Here is a 26,420-nt window from a genome sequence, read left to right on the forward strand (position 1 = left end):
AACAATGGCTTTAGGAATGACTAAAGAAAGAGGAAGCACAAGGGAATAGAAACATTTAGCTTAGAAGCTGTTAGAGCAGAAGTGTCACAACCATCTGTTACGGAAACGCCCTCCTTCAAAAAGCACACAGGAAGTATGATCACATGTCTCAGGAAACACCAGCAGCACACAGCAGACAGAGGGTGAAGGATGCTTGGGCGACGTCGCATCTTCCTCACCTTCATGGTGGCTGCTGGTAAGATCTAAAATGTTGCTTTTTATTAAAGAGACTGTATTAGTTCAGAAAAGGACAGATAAGGTTTCCTTTCCGTGTGGGGAAAAACAGAAGTTCATTTTGAGACTAAAAACCTTGAGAATGTTGCTTGATCTTCTTATTTTGGGAGAAGAACAAGTATTGCAATTTTTTTTACAATTATTTTACTTTATTATTATTTAGTATTATTGAATGTTAACTATACAGATGTATTTGATTACATTTTATATATCATAATATAATTTTCTCAGTTGCTATCCTCAGTTTGATATACAGAAACAGTGCTGAGTGCAAAAGCACAAAAAACTCACGGTTTGACCACAAACTCATGCCAGGTGCAGTTCAAATCTTTCACTGCAGCTTCAGGCCTTACAGCTTCAAGATTAGACATTTGCAACATAATCTCAAACTGTTTTAACACAAACAAAACATGTATTACCCATAGAAACATTGACTATTAAAGAAATGCATTTCTCAGCACTGGTTATTTCCCTTAGCTGTAAGGGCGGGAGTTGGATATTTCAAAACTTTAGCAAAAATACATTTCAAACTATCAATATGTACAAGTAATTGTGGGATTTGTTCTAAGAAATAACCAGCACATATCTCCACAAAGTAATTAGGCATTTGATTGATGTGGGATGGATTTGAAGCAAATTTGGCACACAGTTTGAGGAGATTCATGGGGTGGAGTTTTTAGTTATGTAAGCTAATTGTTACCCTGGGGAACTATGTGAAGTCGGATAAATTGCCTTAATTCCTGCCACTTGAGTTGGTCGGATCTGAATTAAAAAAAAAAAATAATCTTGGGGAGGGGCGAATAATTGAGTTTAATTCTTTAGCCAACTGCATTCCTGCGACGTGCACAGACATTTGGAGGGGCTATTGCTCTAAACTGGAAAAAGGGCCTCCCCCCGATAAAAATAACTTTGGAAAATTGTAACTTGTTTTTAATGTAAAAGAAACCAAACTATTATTACATCAACTAAATTGAACAGTAATTCACATCTCATAAAAAAATAAGCTAAGGCAACTACTTGCATTCGGTAACTTGTTTTTAAAAATGAAAACCAGGGACATTTTTTGTTTTGCGGTCCATATCTCATTAAAATATCTAATGTTAGTAACTATTAAAGACAAAATGGGGACAATTCTGTTCTAATGTAGTTTGACCATAGTAACTGCTGTGCAGTCCAGACATACTGATAAAATACGGCCTCTAACTAATTACCTTAAATAAACTCACTAATTAATGAAACCAGTTCAATACTCATTATTCTTATTCTTATCATTCTCTATGAGCGCAGACAGTAACGGTAAGGTATCTAATTACTTATTTAGCCTATTTAGTATTCCATAACTTAGTAACAGAGATGGTCAAAGTGGTACATTGGACATGGACATTGAACTGTTCACCCGTGAGAGGGCGATCAAGAAAAGAGAGCGAGCGGCCCCGTTGAGGGAGCTTACAGATGAAAAGACACAGAAAGACAGAAGCACAATAACAACAAGTAGGCTATATTTAGGTGTTTTTTTGTAAATAACCGACGGTATCAAGAGGAAGTAAAGTCCCCTGGTTAGTCCCTTATACCCTAACTGCCATGAGAGAACTCAAAAGCAAGTTTCCAAAATCCGACACTGAGGTGGTCTTAACGCACCGGCAGATGACAGCGCTGACAAAGTGTGTTTCCCGCAGCGAGACGCTACAATACTAATTGTGAGCTCATCATGTTGATTCGGCCACAACAGAAAAAAGAAAAACAAACTCTCGCTCTCTCCAGAGGGGCAGGTCAACCAAAAAGGCCAAACGGGCCGTTACCCGGGCAACATTAGCCCGTACCTGTGCACGTCCCTGGGTTCAGGCTACATTAGCTGCTACCTATGGCGCTGGCTGCTACTAGAATGGATGTATCAGAATCAGAATACCTTTATTAGTCCCACAGAGCGGAAATTTTCAATATAGAAAACTGGATACAGCCTTGGAGGCGGGGCCATGTTCATTGCTATGGAAGTTGTTCAGTAGCACAGGTAGCCAAAATGAAGTCACTGTATATTCAAAAAGTACCCAGGTCATCTGAAGGAAATATACTCTGGATTCGGCTTTTAGCGCATTTACAACTTTAAGACACTAATCATTTAAATAAGGGCTATAAAAGTGTTTATACTGGGGAGTTTATTTGGCAAAACTGCGCTGATTTAAAGACTTCTTTTTTTCCTGTCAATAGGAAAAAGTATTTTCAGGCCAAATGACATCACAGACTAGAACAGAAGTCAAGTACCACCGTTCGGCCACTACGAACAGTTGTTTTAATGTCCGGTGAATTAAGGGCTTATGTGTAATGCACGCAGATTTTCCAACACACTGTTGCAAACAAATTATATTTTGGTTACCGAAAAGGCTAGAAAGCACAGATTTGTTCAATGTCCACCCCGTTTGACAATGTTATAGTTTGACATATTTGCCTCGATTTAATTGACAATGAGACACAATATAGCCTGCAAATATATCCACCAATGCTTTTCCATGTTTCTTTAACCAAAAATTCACCAAGGACATTTGCCCATGAAGCAATTTAAATCATTTTTTCCCGCCACATTTTCAGTGTATGAGTTGAGGCTCTTTTGAAATATCTGCCAAATAACCGCATCTTTTAGATATTACATATATGCTATTTCATATTTTTGATTTATTTACCACTGATAACTTATTTGGCAACTCTTTTTATTAAGGTTCATGATATTTTTTTATCTCTTAATTTCCCTTCTAAGATTGACGTTTTTGTATCATATCTTATTATATGTTATAACACCTCTACTAATATGGTATACTTTTTTCTTTTTACAAATTGCAGCCACCTATGTTTCTTTGGCTTTCAATATTGACATGACAAAACCTGTTGTCTATGTTGGTGAACAAAAGGATTTCTTTGGATATAAAGTACTTCAATATTCGTCTGGCACAAACAAAGGGTAAGTTTGCATTTGCTTGGTGGTCCTGATGGTATTTAGTGTCGCGATAGATGTCAAATAACTGATAAGTTAAATTGCTCAATACTTTTATTTATTTTTTCCAGCGTGGTTTCCTTTTGCATAGAACTTAAAGATAATTCTGGTTTATCAATAAGGAGCTTCTGAGAAAAGCTCTTGTGGTTTAACACTATGAATGACATTGCAGCCTAAGACTTATCTTCCTGTTGCATTACAAAAGATGCGTCTAACGCCCTGCTTGCAACTGCAAAAGCATTGTTTCACTTTAGTTCAAACTGTGCTAATGATGTCAGCCTGGTCCCTAAAATGGTACCACATCTACAGGATAATCGCAACAGCACCACTGCGGCAAAACGGATCTGGAGCAATATGCAAATCCCACCAAAACCAAACTTTTCGGTGCACCAACCCTCAAGGTATTTATTTCAATATTACACTTTAAATCACACCAAAAACAAAGAAATATGAAAGGTTAAAAGTAAACATAATAGCTGATAAATGTTATGTGTCTTCTAAAGAAAACTGAATTAAATGCTACTGTTTGCAGATATTTCTCTAACAAACACATCCGTCAAACACCTTGGCCTCTCGTTAGCGAAAGACTCCAAACGATCCCAATTCACAGTAAGAAAATCCGCTTATTGCGCAATAAAAAAATCAATATGAGGAATATGAAATTGATTTGACTTCATGTGCTGACCTAGGTCTGCAGTCCAAGTGTAGTCCATGAGTGTTATGAGAACTCCTATATGAACAGCGTGTGCTTCAACATCGCAGATAATCTTCAGCAAACCTCCTCTTTCACATCTGCTTTCCAAGGTAAAATCATTAGAAAGGAAACTTCTCCAACTCTTCAAGTAAAAAAATATTCTCATAACTTTTTTCCTAAATGAATGTTCTTTCAATGTTAACATTGCGTATTTTTTTCAGACTGCACAAAAAAGACAGTGGATCTTGTCTTTCTGTTTGATGGATCCGGGAGTATGACCGAAGGAGAATTCAACAAAAATAAAGATTTCATAGTGGATATAATAAACAGCCTTAAGAACTCATCGATCAAGGTCGCTGTGCTACAGCTACATTAGGGCGTTCATGGCATTTATTTAAGAAATTTCCCAGACATAATGTTGAATAACGTATGATCTTGTCTGCTTATTTTCAGTTTGCGGCGGTTCAGTTCTCCTTTACTAACAGGAACGTGTTTGACTTCAATGACTACCAAGCTGGTAGTTATCTGGAAAAACTCATGAAAGAACCCCATATGAGAAAACTCACCAACACACACAACGCTCTGACATATGTGCTGTAGGTTCAGTAACATTACACAAGCCGTTCTCCAACTCTAAACACATTAAATAACAGCTTTTGTTGCATGGCAATCAATAGCTATAATTTCACAGTACAGCTGTAATATTATGAAAGTTTTATTTTTTGAAGTAATTAATCATAGTTTAGAAGACTTTTTCTTTTTTTCAAGGATAGTTTCACATTTGTTTCAGGGACGACATTTTGAAAAACCCAAAAGCAGGCGCCTCTCCTGATGCAACTAAAGTGGTGGTACTAATAACGGATGGAGATCCCAGTGATAGAGACAGAGGGATTATTAAAAGATATGATGATCAAAACATCATTCGCTTTGTCATTGGGGTAAGTTATGATGTTCTAAACATGTCTCATCATTTTGTCTGTCTGAGAAATGTATATATTTATCTAAAACAGCAACACCAGGGATCATTTTCTTCTAATGGAAAGTTCATCACTATGCAGATGATACACACTACTACTTTTCAGAAAAAAACTATAGTTTAGACTAGAGCTGTCAATCAATGAGAAAATGTCATGTTAATCATAATTGTATTCTGTGATTGATTATAACTCTGAAGTTTAAAATACTAGTATTCCCCTGTAGTTCTGGAGGAGATAAACCAACGTGTGGTGTTGTAATAAAGAAATGCATGACAAACTTGTGGGACAAATCAGAGAGTTTTTTACTTTATTATAACATGATTTCTGAATTATTGGCATCATGTCCGAACATTTTCTAACACTTAGCTAAGCATCGACAAAGCTGCTGTCACAGAGAGCCGTTGTGATTCCCCACTGTAAAATGTCCACTACACAGGGCATATGCTCTTATGTTAGTATTTTGATTCCCCTTTCTACAATGCGTGCTACACATTATGCTTGTATGGTAGTATTCTTGGTGTTGCTACAGTATACTGTCAGGACCATGTATTCCTACATTCCTAGATGTCTAGTGCAACCTGGACTGATTCAAGTTTTGAATTCAAGATTGTACAACTTTGTGTCTCTGGAGGAATTCTTAATTTCAAGCTTTGGTTTCAGGTCAAAGATGCTAAACTGGAGAAATTCAGAGCCATTGCTTCAGAACCGAAAGACAAAAATGCCTTCAAAATTGAGAACTATGACGGACTCAAAGGAGTACTGGAAAGCTTTCAAAAAAAGATCTTTCAAATGGAAGGTGAGTTTCAATTGTGTTTTTTTCTTACGTTTGTACAATATTGTTTTTACAATGAAGAGCTAATGTATTTTATGTTTAGGCTCCAAAGTGTCTCGGGCTGGAGAATTGACCAATGAAATGTCTCAGAGTGGATTCAGTGCTGCCTTCTTCAACGTGAGTCAAGTCAAAAAGATAAAATCTAAACGCAATTTAAAAATCTACATCTTTTATCCAAGCTAAACCATGACATTGCTAGCTAACCATTCATGTATAGGTCAAAACACAAGACGTTTAGATCAATAATTAGATCAAGCTCATAAAACTAAAATAAATTACTACCGTGGCCCTGAAGGTCAAAACACAAAATGAAAAAAAACAATGACATTTTACAAAATACAACATTTCAAAACATTTAATTACAGCAAAAATTAGTTTTTTGATCTTCAATCCATTTATTTTCTTTTAAAAAAAACATGTTCACGTGAATGTAAATTTAAAAGTATTACACATTGATTTTGTGTAAAATAAAAAAGTGTAACCACCACTCCTTAATGGAAGTAATCATGCAGATTAAGCCTCCATAGCACTATCTAACACTTCTATTGGATAGTGCTCCAACTCATCGTATGTGATTTGCTTAGGGCCTGGACATTTCCACCACATCATTAAGCAGTTGACCAATCACAACAGAGCCGGCCAGCTAACCAATCAGAGCAGAGTGGGCTCTGGTTTCAGACAGAGGGTGAAAAGAGGTGCTGCAGCACAGGCAGTATGAGAAAAATAAAGGGCTTTTTGAACATTAAAACATGTCCCAGTAGAGAGACACTACATACTAATGTGAAGCTGAAAACATAATTCGCCTCTTTGACAACCTAATCCTGCTTTTATGATATCTTTGATTTTTGGACCAACCAGCCAAAGTCAAAACAGTCTTCCTGCCGCGATTGATCTGTCTACTTCCAACATACCTAGTGTTGGTAACTCTACTCCTCTCTGAGCTGCACATTTCTGTCTACAGGATACCCTGATTCTGGGCTCAGTGGGATCAAACAGCTGGCGTGGTTCTCTCCAAGATCGCCGTGGAGAAATAGAAACACAAATTGAAGATCCACACATGCTGGATGACTCCTACCTGGGTACTGAACATAAAGCTGTTTCTTTCTTTGCATCACTCTATTGAGATATTGTTTTATATTGGCTTAAGATGTTGATGTTCAGGTTTCTTTTAATCGAAAAACCATTTGACTCAGTAAATGATTCCTATCAGTTTCCAATCTGCAATATGGGTGATAATGGTCTTTGTATATAAAATGTAAAAAAAAAAGCCAGGATGGAAAAGACACAAAATCAGTGGGATTCTGAAAAAGGAAATTATTTTAGAAACATCCTCCTATTAAACCTCTTACATACGATAATAACCTTTTCAATGTGAATGAACTTTTAGCAGATAATGTCATAATGTGGCTGGCTTTGTTGCAGGATACTCTATTTCTGTTGGAAAGAAGAATAATGCTCCAATTTATTTCGCGGGGGCACCAAGATTTAATCACACAGGACAGGTCGTACTTTTCAGACATGAAGGCAAAAACTGGACGGCATCCCAAAGAGTTAACGGGGAACAGGTTGGTATATGTCTTGAGTTTAGTTTTAAATAAAATCTGATTCATCATATGTATTCCAGACTACATTTTTTTAAACCTCAATCTACTACCATTGCCTTTTTGTTGTTCCATCATTCATTCATTCACATGTACCTACTTTAAACTTGAAAATGGGAACCTGTGAAAGAGGCAGGTCTATATTTGAACTTTGAGACAACTTCTTAGCTCAGTAAACCTAAAAAACCCTCACATTTACATCTTCTCTAAAAAGACTACATGTTTTATTTTTGCACTGTTACTCAGAAAAAGTCATTAACATGCTTCTTGGAACAGGCTGCTGCTGTGTCATGCATCTTTCTGCGGTTGCAGAGAGGAAACCATAGCACTTCCTTGCAGTGGCACTTCGCTTTCCTTGAAGAAAAACCGTGAGAAAATGATGTCTGTTCAAAGTATAATAAATGTCTTTATCCCAACTTCACTTTTCAGATTGGCTCCTACTTTGGCGCAGAGCTGTGCTCAGTAGACACAGACTCAGACGGTAACACTGATTTCCTGCTGGTGGGAGCTCCACAGTTTTACCAGCCTCAGGAGAAGAAGGAAGGTCAGATCTACATCTACACACTGACTGATGAGGTGGGCTGTGACAAAGATTCAGAATCAAAGTTTGAGTTTCAATCAAGCAAAACAATGCTTTTATTATCTGAATAAGTGAATGTTTCCATTTCCCATAGATGCAACTGAAAGGTGAACTGACTGTGACTGCACCCTCCATGGGGAGATTTGGCACCACCATATCCAGCCTTGCCGATCTGAATGGAGATGGACTGCGAGATGTTGCTGTTGGAGCTCCTCTTGAGGACAATAACAGCGGGGTTGTGTATATCTATCTTGGCGACAGAATCAGAGGGATACGGAGCGATTACAGCCAGGTGAGACAAAGAAAACCTGACAAATGATGTGTTTTTCTCAGGGTTGAAAAGATGAATTCATCATGAACTGGTCTCTCTCCCTTATTTCCATTGCATAACTCTATCTAAGTTCCCTATAAAATGATGATTGATAATTTTTGGATTGAAATGGCTTTGTTGAAGATTTTGAAGTTTACTTTTAAAAACCTTTATCTGCCAACCCTGGGCATCTACCCAAACTACTTAACATGAATCATCCTCTCGAATATGCACATTAAGTATGTGCAAACCATGTACCATTTTAATTGTTCAATTTCTATTATTCCAGAGAATCATTGGTCATAAAATAGATCTCCGGCTGAGATTCTTTGGACAGTCCATTGATGGGGACATTGACCTTGGAGAGGATGAACTCCCAGATATTGTGGTGGGATCACAGGGCATAGCTGTTGTGTTAAGGTAGGGCTATTGTATGTGGTTTAAGGAATTGTGGATGTGTAGTGTAGAAATTGTGTATGTGGTTAAGAACAATTGCTATCTCATCAACTCAAGAATATGTCTCAATGCTGAATGAAAGATCTATCTATATGTCTATCTATCTATCTAATTTACCATCTTAAATTCACCACTGCTAAAGTTCATATTTTACACTTTTCTTTAGGGGCATCTTTCCAATCAATCAATCAATCAATCAATCAATCAATCAATCAATTAATCAAGGGGCCCTATTATGTTTTGGGGTTTTTTCCTTCTGCAACATAGTGACATCACTACCTAACACTACAGCTTCTATTGGTTAGCGCTCCAACACAGTGGACGTGATAGGCTAGGGGCATACATCTCTGAGCTGTTGACCAATTACAACAGAGCCGGCCAGCTAACCAATCAGAGCAGACTGGGCTCTGGTTTCAGACAGAGGGTGAAAGGAGGTGTTGCAGCACTGGCAGTATGAGAAAAAAAAGTTATCTATCCATCTATTTATCTATCTATCTATCTATCTATCTATCTATCTATCTATCTATCTATCTATCTATCTATCCATTCATCCATCTATCTATCTATCTATCTCTATCTATCTATCCATCCATCCATCCATCTATCTATCTCTATCTATCTATTTATATATTTATCCATCTATCTATCTATCCATCCATCCATCTATCCATCTATCTATCTATCTCTATCTATCTATCTATTTATATATATATATCTATCCATCTATCTATCTATCTATCCATCCATCCATCTATTTATCTATTTATCTATCTATCTATCTATCTATCTATCTATCTATCTATCTATCTATCTATCTATCTATCTATCTATCTATCTATCTATCTATCTATCTATCTATCTATCTATCAATCTATCTATCTATCTATCTATCTATCTAGGGCCATATTCTGCACATTTCCAGGTCTCATATATAGTCTTTAGTTTCTCTACAGTGACATATCTCCATGCTTTAATGTTCAAAAAACTCTTTATTTTTCTCATACTGCCAGTGCTGCAGCACCTCTTTTCACCCTCTGTCTGAAACCAGAGCCCAGTCTGCTCTGATTGGTTAGCTGGCCGGCTCTGTTGTAATTGGTCAACAGCTCAGAGATGTATGCCCCTAGCCGATCACGTCCACTGTGTTGGAGCGCTAGCCAATAGAAGCTGTAGTGTTAGGTAGTGATGTCACTATGTTGCAGAAGGAAAAAAAACCAAAACATAATAGGGCCCCTTGATTGATTGATTGATTGATTGATTGATTGATTGATTGATTGATTGATTGATTGGAAAGATGCCCTTAAAGAAAAGTGTAAAATATGAACTTTAGCAGTGATGAATTTAAGATACCGTTAAATTAAATCAAAGTAAACATGACATTTTTCAGGATCAATAGTCCAACTGTATATCTTTATCCGACAAATGTAATAATCGAAGCATTATAATGACTATAAAACATATAACACTCCACTTTGATTTTATGTTCCTGAAATGTTAAACATATGCTTGCTTCAGTTGGACAAAAAATGTGTTGACAATGAATTTAGATGTTTTTCTGATCTTGGTTGAAGTGCATCGTAACCCCCTTGAAAAATGTCTGAGTGAGGAGAGAACTGTCAATCACCTCCTATAAAACGTACACAAATCATGGGACTGGTGTCTTGTTTACACATCCTTCATAAATGTGTACACAATTATACCATAGGAATCATTCTAGTGCAAAGTCTGTTAACCAATATGTTTTTTGTTTTTTTATGAATGTCTTTCAGGTCCAGGCCTGTCTTTAATGTCATGGCTTCTCTGTATTTTCAACCTAAAGAGATAAACACGGACAAAATTGAGTGCCTTGGCAACACAGATGCAAATGTACCAATGGTAAACCTAACAGCCTGCTTTGAAATGGTAGAAACAACAAGTAAAGCAGGTAAGACCTAACCAAATAATGTGATTTAATAACATGTTCTTATATTTCACAACATATTAACCTTATTTCAATCCCTCTGTTTGCCGTTGCAGAGGAAATGAGCTCCACGTTGAACATCTCGTACTCGATCGACGTGGATCCCACGAGAACTATGTATCGAGGTTTCTTCAGTGAAACCAACCGGAAAGCTAGAAATCTCACCTCTACCCCCGAGCTGAGTAAAAAAGACACCTGCTTCAACCACTACATCTACATGCAGGTATAGAGAATAAGTAAGGACTCATGTGCAGTGAGGCAATCATCAATAAAATAAGGACACCGACAGATGTTGACTCCCTGGGTGTTCTTTCCTCATTAATGACCGCCTTGCTGCACATTAAGCAGCTAATTAGATGGCTACATACTAAATAAACAATCTCAGAATATCAGATTGGTGTTATTGATTTAAAAGCTATCATATTGCTTCTGCTAAGAAAATTATTATTGAATCCATTAAACAGTCTTTAAACACTGCCAGAGCCCATACCGTGTTCCCTTTCGTGTTTACTACCTGTCTGTCTTGTTCTGCTGCTCCCTTTAGTGTTTACTACCTGTCTGTCTTGTTCTGCTGATCCCTTTAGTGTTTACTACCTGTCTGTCTTGTTCTGCTGTTCCCTTTAGTGTTTACTACCTGTCTGTTTTGTTATACTGTTCCCTTTAGTGTTTACTACCTGTCTGTCTTGTTCTGCTGTTCCCTTTAGTGTTTACTACCTGTCTGTCTTGTTCTGCTGTTCCCTTTAGTGTTTACTACGTGTCTGTCTTATTCTGCTGTTCCCTTTAGTGCTACTACCTGTATGTCTTCTTCTGCTGTTCCCTTTAGTGTTTACTACCTGTCTGTCTTGTTCTGCTGTTCCCTTTAGTGTTTACTACCTGTCTGTCTTGTTCTGCTGTTCCGTTTAGTGTTTACTACCTGTCTGTCATGTTCTGCTGTTCCCTTTAGTGTTTACTACCTGTCTGTCTTGTTCCGCTGTTCCCTTTAGTGTTACTACCTGTCTGTCTTCTTCTGCTGTTCCCTTTAGTGTTTTCTACCTGTCTGTCTTCTTCTGCTGTTCCCTTTAGTGTTACTACCTGTCTGTCTCGTTCTGCTGTTCCCTTTAGTGTTTTCTACCTGTCTGTCTTCTTATGCTGTTCCCTTTAGTGTTACTACCTGTCTGTCTCGTTCTGCTGTTCCCTTTAGTGTTTATTACCTGTCTGTCTTGTTCTGCTGTTCCGTTTAATGATTTCTACCTGTCTTTCTTGTTCGGCTGTTCCCTTTAGTGTTTATTACCTGTCTGTTTTGTTCTGCTTTTCCCTTTAGTGTTTACTACATGTCTGTCTTGTTCTGCTGTTCCCTTTAGTGTTTACTACCTGTCTGTCTTGTTCTGCTGTTCCCTTTAGTGTTTACTACCTGTCTGTCTTGTTCTGCTGTTCCCTTTAGTGTTTAATACCTGTCTGTCTTGTTCTGCTGTTCCCTTTAGTGTTTACTACCTGTCTGTCTTTTTCTGCTGTTCCCTTTAGTGTTTACTACCTGTCTGTCTTCTATTGATTTCTCTGAAGACCTCTTAATGCCAGTCCTTCAAAATTGTCTATAAGTGATGACTTGTGATGACTTCACTTTAATCAAAATCTGCTTATATTAAACAATTGTAAAAACGGAAATCCTTTCCGAGCCAGCTGTATCATACACTTAGTTTGTTAAACTATAATCGCAAGTTATTTTATAAACGTATTTGTCTGGACTTCAACAATATACAGATGACTCTTGTCTTTTTCTTGTAGAAATGTGTGAAAGACACACTCATGCCCATCAGCATCAAATTACAGTTTTCCCAAGTTGACAGTGAGAGCGCGAGTGCCGTCCTGAATGTGGACAGCAAAACGCAGGCTGCTGTTGAGGTATGTATGGATTCAGCTTTTCTGTGTGCATTGATTTGTCGAACTCAGTTGCCAGTACATTTACGAATATAATATAGAAAATGATAACTTTTGTTACAAACGATCTGAATGAGCTAAAAAAAAGTGAAGTTTTTTTCCAGATTAGTAGGGTGGCCGAAAGGTGCAAATGCGCTACAATGGCCCAAAAAACGTCCATTAGGAGAAACGCTTTGTTAAAATCTCCCTTGAACTAAAACATAAAGGTTGAGTTTGTGGTACGAGCAATGGCGCTGAAATAAAGAGGGTAGAAAGTATGGGCTCAGAACAGTCTCATAATACACACATGCACACAGAAGGATTCACACTTGTATTTCATGATCCGCAAAAGGATTCACACTTGTGTTTTTCAATGCACACACAAATGTGTTCCGTTTCATATACATGTAAATAAAATCCAAATACAGAAAAAAGTTTTTAATGTGTATTTTTGATCCACACATATTTGTTTTCCGTTTAAAACCTCTGCACCTGCAAACACAAACCGCTTTCTGTGCACGGATCGCTGTGCCTTTGTGTGTTGGTTTTTTGAGACTCCCATGACGGTCAGCCGATTCGTACTTGTAATTTTTTCTATCTATAGCCAATCAGATGTCTCCTCAATTCTAAGCCAATCACATGAGCGCGCCCCCACGAGGGTAGATTTATTGCGTTCATGACGTAGCGCTTCATGTGCGCATTTTGCGCTGTCCGGAGCTGACAGGTCCATGGAGCCTGCCTGCAGGCGCTAATCTCAGGACACCTCCACTCTCAGTACATTGCCACTTTCCGAACAGGAAATGCACGCAAATACAAGCCTTTATATTATTAAGGTTCAGCGCCACTTTCCGAACCATTGATGAATGCTTGTGTGTACACAAAAACGGCAGTCAAAACCGTTTTAATTGTGTGTTTCCTGTATGGCGAATACAGCTGCTTTATTTATGTCTGTATGAAGTTGTTGTGAGTGTGGAGGGAGCAGCTACAGGTTAGCTTAGCCTAATCGATCAGTGCACTACGAAGCCAGTGCTAGACAGTGAACTGTCAACGGGGGGAGACGAGACACGCAGCTCTGCATGATCACCTGATGCTCCGCCCTCTGTTTAGCGAGCTGACCGGACTGCGCAAAATGCGTATATGAAGTGTCATGAACGCAAGAAATAATACCCTCGTGGGGGCGCGCTCATGTGATTGGCTTAGACTGGAGGAGACACCTGATTGGCTATAGATGAGAGAAATTACAAGTGCGAATCGGGTGAGCGTCAGGGGAGTCTCAAAAAACCCACACACGAATGCACAGCGATCCGTGTACAGAAAGCGGTTTGTGTTTGCAGGTTCAGGGGATTTAAACGGAAAACAAATATGTGTGGATCAAAAATACACATTTAAAACTTTTTTCTGTGTTTGGATTTTATTTACATGTATATGAAACGGAACACATTTGTGTGTGCATTGAAAAACACAAGTGTGGATCCGGAAATACAAGTGTGAATCCTTTTGGGGATCATGAAATACAAGTGTGAATCCTTCTGTGTGCATGTGTGTATTATCAGACTGTTCTGAGCCCATAAGAAAGTGATGAGGCAGCCATTGAACTAACCTGAACTTTTGTCCGTGACACCATTTTTTGGCTTAGGTTGTATTTTTCAAGAATGACACAAAGACATATTTCCTTTTGTCACAGGTTCCATTTGAAAAGCATTGTAAGAAAAATGACACTTGTGTTGCGCAACTTGAGGTGGATTTCAACTTCACGTAAGTCATATCATTCACAGCAACCGTAATAATAAAATCATACGACCAAATGTAAGCATAACTCTCTTTCTCTTAGGACCGCAACATTGTTGGTGGCAGAAGATAACTTCCTCAACGTGTCTGTCAAACTATCCAATAGCGGTGATGACTCATACTACACCAGCCTAACAATGCACTACCCTCCAGGCCTCTCCTTCTCCATGATGGTTCTTACAGAGGTGATATAAAAGTTAAAATTATAATTCCGTGATAACTTTATATATCCATCTGTACACCTGCTTGTTAAAAGAGTCTTCATCGGTTCATTGAGATAACACATTTTAAATGAAAGAAATCTAGGTGTGTGCCTGCTCTTCACATCTGCTTAAGGCCAGCAATGCCAACTACATTAGCCGCTACTAGCTTGACACCAGATTATCAAACTGAACTGTCGCTAGTGTAGTTGGATTGTGGGTAATGTAGGCGCCATGTTTTGACAAGGAATACAAAAAATTTAATGAAAAGAATGATGGTTCTGTTTTGTCAACTTTGATGGTGGAGTGGTCCTTAAATCCAAATGATCTGCCATTTGACAAAAATGCAGACATTGTCAAGAGTTAAATTGTACGGATAAACAAAATATGAAGGAAAGTGATATGTGACTTTGAATGTGGATTAATAGTTGTGGTTGTTTTGAGTATATCAGAGTCTGCTGATCTCTTTTCAACAGACTGGACAGTAGAACGATTGGGACCCTATGACATGTTCCCATATGCACATATTATACCAAATGAAAATTATTTGATTGCTTCAGCCTGCTTGAGTATTTTTGTTGACCATATGGATCTTTTGAAGGCTGCAGCCGTCTACAGTACACATATTCTAATGACTACTTCCAGCAGGGTAAAGTGTCATGCCACAAAGTAAATGTTATCTTAAACTATTTTCATAAATAAACTCTAACACATCCACCAGATCACCGTCCAATGGAGCACCAAGAGCAAGCGATTCACAGCATGAAAATGCAGCCAACAAATGTGTGGCAAATGCAAAAGCCTGGACTTCACAGTAATACCCTCTATTCTGTAATTCAAGTGCATAACTACTGCAAAGCTTTCTTTCACATTTCCTGTGCCACTTATGCGGCCTTCACACCAGCGATTTTCCCTTTCTAGCTCCGAGTGGGAGCTTTTCTGGTTCAGCTCCGGTTTCCCTTTTTTGCTCCCGCTCTGTTCACACCGCCCAGAGCTGCCGCTTCTGCGTCATGACGTCACCGTTTACATCGCTGATTTGCTCCCCAACGGCGTTCACAACAACAACAACAATGGGGGACTGCGTCGGGTCGATGATCGTGTTGCTTTTAATCACACGAAGCCAGATTAAATTAAATAACGACTTCTCCAACCTTATGCTTTTCTCCAGAGTGCCGTGGTTAATTGTTTATTAATGTGTCTCAGCGGCATTTACCGACCGCTGCAGTGCTGCATGCTGCTCTTCCACGGGAGTTTATTCTCCCGTTAGCTCCCGGTTAGCTCACACTGCAGCGGCCGCTCTAAAGTATTCACTGTCTGACTGTCACACAAGCAGCTGATACATATCCCCAGTTCCCCTTAAGTTAATGTATGTCAGTCTGAATTGACGCTGTTTGGCATCACAACGCTGTTATGAAAGTTTCTCTGCTATAAAATGGGTGATGTTAGCATAGCAACCGAAGCTAAACTGACTACTTGCTATTGCTATCCTATTGTGGCATAAACTGTTTTCTACAGGCACATTTTACCGGCGTATTTTTATTATGATTCTACTTGTGATAGTCGGACACGACTGTGCAGCCCATGTACTGTATTGATTCCATCAGATAGCTGCTATAATACAAAACAAAACGTCTGCCTGCTCTCCGCAATGATCAATAACAGTGAACGGATGGTCAAAGTAAGGTACAAGTAAACAGAATCACACGAAGCCTGGTTAGTGTTGCCTGACTTTATAAAGTGTGTTTATAAGCACTACATGCTTAGGCATGACGAGACTCTTCAGTCGACCCATGTTCAGAGGCCTGTACTACGAAGCTGGTTCAACCTAACCTGGATATGTTTGAGTTAGCCGGTTGGCCTAATCCAAAACATACGCGATCTCGCTAAACGGTACTAGTATGAAGCGGGTTATCAAGTGGATCGCTCAAGCCAGCCGTGTCCTATCTAGTTAGGTGCGCGTTCACATGAAAGGGGTGGTATTTGGAGCATTTGACCAATCACAAACATGGAGAAACATAGTGACAGCGCAGCGTCATACTTCCTGAATGAAAAGTCAACTATAATATTAGACATATGAAGAAGTTAAACTTTAAACATCCATGACTTAAACACTTTATCCAGGATAGAAGCCACATAGTTGCACCTGCAAGATGAATACAGCAGGTGAAAGAAAAAGTGTTTGAATGCCTACATTAACAGGTTTATGATATCACTGCCCCGTCTAAGACACGAGTGGATCTGACTTTAATTACATTTGTCTCGAGTGTTTCGTCAACTTAATGTGTTGCTTAAAATAATACTTCTGCATACAGTATGTGACACTGTAAGTGTTGCACGGCCAGCTACGGCTCAGCAGACTCAGATAAGGAAATATATGATACATTATGATGTGATATGCCGCGGACTGTAGCCTACTTAATGTTACTCTGTTACTCTGTTAAGCTTTCTTAACGCTAATATTTTAATAGTCAGATTGCTCTAAACATGGGAGGTGATATTATATTAATGTTCACGTTCACACAGTCGGACGGTGATTTTTGCCGGCTGTCTTTCCTGCAACGGCAGCTTTTCTGTATTTCCTTTCTCCTGTAAAGGCCCAGATACACCGGCCAGTCACCTGAGAAGTCGCCGACGCCAACACCGACTGTTGCGGCGCCGGACTCTTCTGCGTATTTGCCGACTTCGCGCACTGGAACACACCGCAAATCCGAGCCGAGCACGTATGAACTGCGCGTATGCGTGAGTGGCAATAACTCTCCTTACCAGCAGGCGGCGGTAGTGTGTATTCATCATTCAAAGAGGCAACAACCGGAACAACCGGAAAACAGAGAAGAAGAACAGACTCCGCGATATAAACAAACAACAAATAGCGTTTCTCTTTCCATTTTCACTCTCGTCCATTGAAAACATGAACGAACAGGAGCTCTATAAACCGATGAGGTGAAATAGCCGTCCGTGTGTGTTCCATCTTCCATTTTAAATCATTTGTTTACCTCCCTCACTTCCGTTAACGCTTCTCATGCACTGATTCGCTAGCTGAACAGTCAATCAGTGTTATCCCTTTGTCCGACTTCCGGTGGTGTTCCCGATTGTGTTACCGATTCAACATGTTGAATCAAGAAAAGGCCTCAGGTCGGCAGAAAAGACCAGACGGTGCGGCGCACACCACTCCGAATAGGGCGTCCCCACGCTCATGTTCGGCCCGACTCCCATAATGGGAGTCGGGCCGAACATGAGCGTGGGCACGCCCATCGGCAGTAAATTTACTGCCGATTTCGGGCCGGTGTATCTGGGCCTTTATATGACTTGATCGCTTTAAACTCCGCACACTGAGCTCTGATTGGTCAGCAGGCAGTGCTTTCACTGAGTTGAGCTCTTAGCCTGCAACCTAACCAGCTCCGGGGCAGGTTAGCCGCACAGCATAAGTTACCATGGAGATCAAGCCTGCTAAAAAGAGAACCAGCTTCGTAGGACCGGAAACCCCAAGTTTTCCCTGAAGTTAGCCGGCTAAGCGAAGATCCTGCTTCGTAGTATACCCCCCAGGGGAGGTGGGTTTAGTTTCCTGCAAGCCTCGACGTAAGAGAGACGTAAGCGACGCCGCCTCTTAGCTCCGAAGCTCTTGCCTCTAGACCAGAGGTGCCCAGTACGTCGACCGCGGTCGACCGGTCGACCGCGGGGGCAATGCTGGTAGATCGCGAGTCATTCATAAATTTAAAAAAATCCAGCTCCGTTAAAATAGACAAAACAGGTCTCCTTTGGCCTCCCTGCCACTTAATTCAGGAGTTGACTTGATTGACAGAAAAAGCGACCTATTGCTTTCCAGTCTGTTAACACAGAATGCAAAGCGATACAAAATCAGTCAAGTGCCGGGAGAGACAAACAACAAAATGAGTGCGGGAACGAACAAAAAGCTAAAGACATACCACTTCCACACAGAATGGGAGGGAGAATCTTTTTGTGTGATGTCACATTCAAAGGTTATTTGCCTTATTTGTAAAGCAAGCGTCGCTCTGCCAAAGAAAGGCAACGTGGAGAGGCATTATCGGAGTGTTCACAAGGTATATGACAGCGACTTCCCTCCGAGTAGCGAGTTGAGAAAGAGAAAGGTCATGTATTATTGCTACACAAACATTATCTCTTAGTCTTAGTGACGCCAACTCGTTTCTAACATGCAAAAAGACAAACAAATGCGTCTATGGTCGGTGTATTTTCTATCTTTCCAATCCAGAAGAGATCTCTCTCTCCCCCGTCTGTTTGCAAGGGGGCGGGGCAGTTTACACACACGCATCTGCTACATGCAGCAACACACGGAGGAGATGGTGGAGAGAAGCGCTCCAAGGTGTGGTTACATGTTACCCGTCTTGAGGTGGACAATGCTCGTCACCAAAAGTGTTTAGCATGTAAGGGCGGTAACACGAGCAATTTGTCTAAACATTTAGCAAAAGTGCACCACATTCAGACGGAGGAATGCACCGGGTTCGACTGTCTTTCGAGTAGCTCTGTAGCCCCATCCACGAGTAACGTTTCCACGTCAGGTGTTATGTATGCTAGCAGCAACACACGGAGTTAACTACATTATACAAACATGGGTTAATGATTAGAGGTAACTGAGTTATTTATTTTGTTAAAGTTTCAGCTATTCTGTTTCCAGTTCTGTCATCAGATTATTTAATAAGATTTGTTAAAACATTGTTGTTTCTTTTGATGTGAAATATTATTTATTTAATTCAAATAAAAAGCAATGTTAATTTTGTTCACAATTTGTTAAGTTAATTTAATAATATATGTATTTTTGAATCAAGTATTCATCTTTATTGTCATCATTGTTAGTTTCCACATGCCTAAAACAACCTCAAACTAAATCTAAAAGTTGATGGCTAAATAAGAGCGTTTGAGAAATTGTGCAAGGCACACAGTAGTAGTCCGAATAGTCGATTAATCGTTTCATTAATCTATAGATTAATCGATAATCAAATTAGTCGTTTGTTGCAGCCCTATTGTAGTTATCCCATGTAAAAATAAAACGTGTTATTCAGCAACCCTTGCAATTTGGGTTTTTATTTTTGGTTGGTAGACCTCGGTTAGCTGGTCATTTCAAAAGTAGCTCACCAGCCAAAAAAGTGTGGGCACCCCTGCTCTAGACCGACAATTTTTTGGAGCTGGAAGTGAACCGGATTCTGGAGCTAACAGGCGGCGCCGCTGCGGTGTGAACAGGAAAAAACTGTACTTTTCAGGCTCCAGCTCCGAGCCGGAGCTGAAAACGCGTTGGTGTGAAAGGGGCATTAAAGAGAAAGTGAAATTAAGTTTTTAACCCAATGCAGGATGTGTTGGTTGTCAGAGCCAGGAGAGCAAATAGACAGTGGCGGCTGGTGGAAAATATATTAGGTGGGGCTGGAGAAGATGGAGACCGAGCACTACTAGGAGGGTCCGGTGGTATGCTCCCCCTGAAGAACATTTTGAAAAATAACCCCTTAATTGATGACTTTGTGATGTAGTCATCAAAATTACTTAGAAGGAGCAGTGAAGTATCACACAAAAATAGTTGCTATGACTCAGCTGTTTGATTCATCCATAATCCCCAGTGTGGTGAACTATGAATCAAATATTCCAAACACCTTGTCCTGGACATAGTTTATACAGTATAAACGGTTTAAACTGGGACCAAAGTCCAGAGTCTCCAGAAGTACTTTCACAAGCAGCCCTCTTCATCAAATATTGTAACGTTACCTCAAAGTATTCCCATGCACAGACTGCCTTGGGCGCTGAAGTTGTCGCCTTTTGGACATCAGATCTGAGGACGGTGATTGGCTGAATTTATGTTTTACTTGCATAGTTTTCGGGTAGCAACTTTTCTGAGCGCCCAGGCGAGAGGGTAATCAAACATATAATAATGGCGGCGGCGAATTATCGATTAATATCAGCCAGGGCTGTCCGATTTTCGAACTTGATCATGGTCAGTTTCTGGCATCTCTAATACAAATATATATATAGATTTTTCTCATACTGCCTGTGCTGCAGCACCTCTTTTCACCCCCTGTCTGAAACCAGAGCCCAGTCTGCTCTGATTGGTTAGCTGGCTGGCTCTGTTGTGATTGGTCAAAACAAAGGAGGAGGAACTCCCTCTGGGGGAAACTTTGGAATTTTAGCCTTTGCAGACCATTTAATAATAATAATAATAATTCATTTATTTTATATAGGCGCCTTTCAAGGCTCTCAAGGTCGCCGATTTACATGCACAGAAACCGATGGAACGCACAAAAGGAAAGGGAATACCCCAAAATGCAGAATAGGGCCTCCTTAACACTTATAGAGTATATCAAAGGTTATCCATAGTAAATTGACTGCATTATTTATACAACAGCAGAGGCTTCCAAACAAGATGCCTCATGATCACCAGGACAGACTAACATTCACAAACATTTAAAAGCAATTAAGGTTCCCTATCTTTCCCAAAGACAGATTGACCTTGTTGACTGCATCATTCTCCGATCACGACTTTTGAATAGTAAACAGTATTGAATTCATAGAAAAGCTGGATGGTCTCATTTAAAACGTTTTTTGTTCTACCTTTTAACAGTCAACCAGACCAACGCTCCACAGTTGTAATGATCTAGAAGGAGTTCTCAACAAAACAATATGTGGTGTCAGCCGGCCCGTGTTTCGCAGCAGATCCTCCGTGAGTCATACTGCACCCAGACACCCTCACACCGGACAGAAGTGTGAACTTTCATAAATCAAGAACTGAACCTTTGCCATTTGCAACTATGGCAACTTCTCTCATGTAGATGTTTTATATTTGTCTTTGACTCACATCTACCATGTTTTTCCTGTCAAGGCAACATTTAGAGCTTCTTTCCGCATCATAAATGAGTACGAGTGGAATGATACAATTGTGATGACCATAACTGGAAAAAGGTAGAGGTTATCTTGAAAAATCTAACACAGAGCGAAACCACACAATTTCTTTGAATATTCTTTAGTATCGTTTCGTTGTTCATTTTTAATATTCACATGAAATCCTTTTTACGTTCCTAGTGAAAACACAAACTCCAACCATACCAATACGTTGACCAAGGACATCCCAGTACAGTTTGAAATCAAAATGGCAGTAACAGTGTAAGTGCCACTACACATGTTTTATTTTGTTACTGTAGTTTTTATATATGCCTTGTCTTTTTTATGTTATTTGAATTATTACATTTATTTGTATCATTAAGTCAGTTATTACATTATCCCAAAACTAAGTATATATTGAGATCATCTTGTATTCTTTTTAGGAAAGAAGACCTTATTAGCTATCTGAACTTCACAACAGAGGACACTGGACCTAAACAAATAGTTACTACATATAAGGTGAGCCGTTAATTACTCTGCAACATGCAACCATCTAGCCTCAAGGCACATTTTAACCAACCATTAGCACAGAACAAGCTGCCATTTTAGACCAGTCAGAAGATTTAGTGGCATCTAGTGGTGAGTCTGCATACCGTGTTTCTGTTAACCCGACACACTTAAGTTGTAAATATTCATAGGTGTCAATTATGTTGGGGATACTGGGGACAAGTACCAAGCACTTTTTGTGTATTTTGTGTTATAAATGTTCTGAAAAATTGCCTGCAAGTAAAGCTGGAAGAAGTACTCAGATCGTTTACTTAAGTAAAAGTAGCCAAACTAAATTATAACAATACTCTGTTAGAAGTACAATTCAAACGTGCAAAAGCTTACAATACTTAAGTAAATGTATCAAAGTAATAGCATCAAAATGTACTTAAAGTGTGAAAAGCTAAAGTTTTTCAGTAATGGCCTATTTCAGAATCACATATAAATGACTTGATTATACTTATTGATGCATGTATGTGTTTATCACAGATAGTGAAGGTGGAGCTCATTTTAAATCATTTATATACTGCTGCTGGATAACCTTGGGTTATCCCACAATTATTTTTAAATGATTTTGTATTAACTAAGAATATTAATTTATAAAGTAACTAGTAACTCGTAGCATCATTTCGAGAAGGGTTTATATGTACAGTCTTGAGAACTGTTTGTCCACTCATACTTGGTGGGTGTATTTCTGGGAACCCAAATGGTGCAATTTGAACATGTGACACATTTATATTAGTAATCTCAGAATAGAAAATGTAAAAGCAAACATCTCCTGTTTTCCAGTAGGTGCACAACCACTACACTAGTAGCCAAAATAAGACATGTAAGTTCAAAATAATTACTAAAAAACACTAAAATGACCCAAAAAACATTCTAACATTCGGTCCACTTTTAGCTCTGTTTGGTCTTTACCAACTCTGGGTGAATTAGCTGCTTCTTGCGATGTTAGGTTCACCAGCTAGGTGCTTGGTGGTGGGCATTACCAGTGCAGTGTATTGATTTGTATGGCCAAATAATTACATCATGGTACTTGGGCCTTAAATGTGCTTGTAGGCATTTTTGGCCTTTGGACAGTCAAATGAGCCTTTTCCCCTTGTTTAAAGTGTTGCTAAGCTCAGGTAACCACTATGTCTTCATATTTAACTAACAGAGTTTCACAATCTTATTATCTTAGAAGGTGAATTTAATTTTTAAAAGATATTGAAATGTTTTTTTTAAATGAAACAACTTTCTCTCACTGTTTGCAGATAGGTAATCTTGGTTTTAAGGACTTTCCTGTTAATTTGTCCCTGTTCTTCCCAACCAAACTGGGACATAACTTTGAAATGACAAACTATCAAGTCATTGTCCAGCAGGTAAGATCACTTAACATTACTTTTACTGCTTCAGTTTATAGAATGACACAACAATTAATGCATTTAACAACTTTTTGAAGAAAAAAACTCAGTGCTCAAGGAAAACTGACAAAGAATCGGAAGTAAGTAACACATATTTTCTATCACAATATTCTAACTGAACATGTTGTCGAATAACAAATCCCATAATACAATGACCTGCTGGTGTGTTACAGTACTGCTCACCAGAAGAACAGTGCAAAGTCATTTTATGTGACAGTTTCATCCTGGAGAAAGAATCACCCACTGAGATTACATTGATAGGAGATGTACAGTTTAGGGATCTCAAACAACATGCAGCGGTACGTTGCAACAACGTACACCAAATATAACTTAATAAGCGGTGAATATACAGTATAATTAATTGACATGCTCTTACTTTGCAGAATATTGCTTTTCTTAAACGATATACTGGAGATTCTGCAGAGGTTAAATTTAAAAGCTTCATAGAGGTTGACTATGACAACCACCGATATGTGCTCAGTTCTTACAAAAAAGTGGTAAGTTGACATTAGACCACAGTAATGCCATTTCAAAGGTATGGCTTTCTTTATTTTTTCAGGACACCCAATTATTAGTTTTAATTAACCACAAATTAAATGTTTTTTTACACAGGAGAAGTCTGACAACGATCCAACACGGAAATGGGTACATCCAGTCTACACGAACAGCCAAAACAATTTGAATTATGAGACATTTAGATTATCTTTCAAATAAACTCAAACCCACTTTGTAAACTCACATTTTCTCTGCCAACAGATGGAAGTTCGAGTTGAGTTTATAATCCCCCCGGATGAACTGCTGATCATTTTAACTGGATGTGGAGTTGGACTCTTGCTTCTGATCATAATCACAGTCATCATGTTTAAGGTGAATTTTCCAACATCTATTTTGAAATTCAGAGTTTAAATGTTAGAAACTGAAACAAAAAAACATTTAAATAATGCTTTTCTAGTGTAAATTGGGTCTCCCTTGTGTTTGGCCTAATTGGTTCTTCTTATGTTTGTCATAAGTTGGGTTGTTTTAAGAGGAAAACGCTCGAGTATTACCAGGAACAGGAGGAAGAAGCTCTTCAGGCTGCCCCCCTAGCCCCCACCAATGAGACAGTCAGCCAATCAGAGACTGACGACAAATCTGACCAACTGGCAGAGGAGAATATGCTTCTCGATGACGGTGAGGCGAGCGGCAGCTCCCCACCCACTGATACAATGGAAGTACTGGAATAATGGTATCTACACCCAGCCTTCTATTAGGAGCAGAAGGCTGTTACCCTCTACTTACATTGTTAATTCCCTGTACAAATAAAGAAGTACCAAAAGGTGGTTGGGGTGGACTGTATGGTAAAATGAATACAGGACTTTCACCTACAGTACACAATGTTTTAGTTAAATTGATCACAAAACTAAACCATTAAAAAAACGTTTTTTATTTATTCAACTTTGCGAATTGTAATTTAATGTGGCATGGTAAGAAGTGGTCCTTGGGTTGGTAACCATACCATACAGGACAACAAATTGGAAGGATCAAGTGAGGATCAAATCAATGTTTGATGTTCTTAAGCCATCGATGCCGTTTATTTGCTCTTTGGGTAAACATGCAGTATTTTGAACAAACCTTTATACAACATATACTATATACCATTTTCTGTGCGTATATATTTTACTTTTTCTATTAGACTGTTTTATAGGTGCAATGTTTAATGCAAAAATGGTCGCATTAGAGCTTGAACATATAATATCATTGATTGTCTTCTATTTGCAGTTAAATGTATAATATATGTTCAAGGTAACATTATCCTAGTACAGTTTTATATTGTCTATGTTGCTTTCTTTAAAGTCTGTTACTGTTGTTGTTGTTGTTGTTATGGTGTTGTAATTTTTTTTTTTTAATATGATCAACTGATATATATATATACACATACACATTATGTCAATATATACTTGCTGTACAATGTATTTAAATATTTAAAATATGATCAATAAAAAAAAAAAATCTAGCATCATTTTATTGTGGGTTTTTGCTGGTTTTAAACAAATAAAGACACACAACACATCTTTGTACTTGCTCAAACTTAGAATATAATATATATACCAATTTACACAAAAAAGAACAAAAGTATAATTTATAAGTATCCTAAATTCGTGGATTAAATTAAATGAATCCAGCTGCCCCCTCTACGGTGGCTGACAGGTGCAAATGCACTACAATAGGCGCGTTCACACCAAGTACTTTTCCCAACTAAGGTTCATAAGAACTCTTTAGTTCTCATGAACTAAGTACAGATCGCGTTCACACCGGAAATTAGTTCCTGGGGGTGGATTATGCAAATGAAGCTGCTGACGTCACTTCTTCTTCTTCTGCTTTGGATTTACTGGCAGGCCGCAAACAACTTCACGGCGTATACTGCCGCCCAAAATCCCCGGCCGGAAGTCCCCGGAGTTAGGGACTGGCTTCTACTGAAGCCTTCCGAGTAAACGGCCAGAACGCCGACACCTCCTCATCTCCACCGCTCCCATGTTTATTTTGAGTTGTCATAAGTTAGTCTCTCTGCGTTTCTGCGCTGGGCTAATGCTAATAATGCAATGCGAGGATAATAAAATGGCGGCTTCACAACATTTTTTGGGAGTTTGACGGGGTGTGGTTTGCATTCCGCCCAGCCAATCAGACACAGGAACCTTTTTCTCCCACGAAAGTCCCTGCTCTCTAGCAGGGACGGAAAAGGGGGTAAAAAAGGTTCTCTAGAACTAATTTAGTTCCTGGGACTTTTTGGTGTGAACGCAACTAAATCGTAGTTCTCAGGAACCTTTGTGGGAAAAGTACTTGGTGTGTACATTAGGAGAAACGTGCTATCGCTTCAGAACCAATGTAAATATAAAACACAAATGTGCCAAAACACATGCAAAAGACTACCTAAAAACAAAAGGCTGCAAATAAAAAAAGAGATGCAAATAAAATAAATGCTATAAATACATTTGCAGCATTTCTTTTTTATTGGAGCCTTTTTTGTAAATGCTGTGCATGTTTCGTGAAGTTGGTGAAGTTGTTTCTTCATTTGCATATGTTTTGGCACATTTGTATTTTTTATATATTTGCATT

General features: G+C 38.9%; 1 protein-coding gene across 1 annotated transcript; it reads left to right on the plus strand.

The window, feature by feature from the left end:
* Positions 1-145: 145 nt before the first annotated feature.
* On the plus strand, positions 146-25,321 carry LOC307018431 (integrin alpha-X). The gene is made up of 31 exons (XM_079648665.1): positions 146-235; positions 3,106-3,223; positions 3,566-3,657; positions 3,789-3,865; positions 3,946-4,060; positions 4,172-4,302; positions 4,404-4,546; positions 4,741-4,888; positions 5,588-5,723; positions 5,803-5,876; positions 6,721-6,838; positions 7,182-7,324; positions 7,790-7,936; positions 8,035-8,232; positions 8,540-8,670; positions 10,473-10,627; positions 10,720-10,886; positions 12,425-12,541; positions 14,241-14,311; positions 14,388-14,529; positions 21,122-21,220; positions 21,380-21,459; positions 21,580-21,660; positions 21,822-21,897; positions 23,178-23,285; positions 23,366-23,407; positions 23,501-23,626; positions 23,711-23,824; positions 23,940-23,972; positions 24,084-24,194; positions 24,338-25,321. Exons 1-31 carry the CDS (start codon positions 190-192, stop codon positions 24,548-24,550), a joined length of 3,552 nt encoding a protein of 1,183 aa, XP_079504791.1. The 5' UTR covers positions 146-189; the 3' UTR covers positions 24,551-25,321.
* Positions 25,322-26,420: the final 1,099 nt, after the last annotated feature.

Source organism: Notothenia rossii, assembly GCF_949606895.1.
Source record: "Notothenia rossii genome assembly, chromosome: 1".
Taxonomy (NCBI): domain Eukaryota; kingdom Metazoa; phylum Chordata; class Actinopteri; order Perciformes; family Nototheniidae; genus Notothenia; species Notothenia rossii.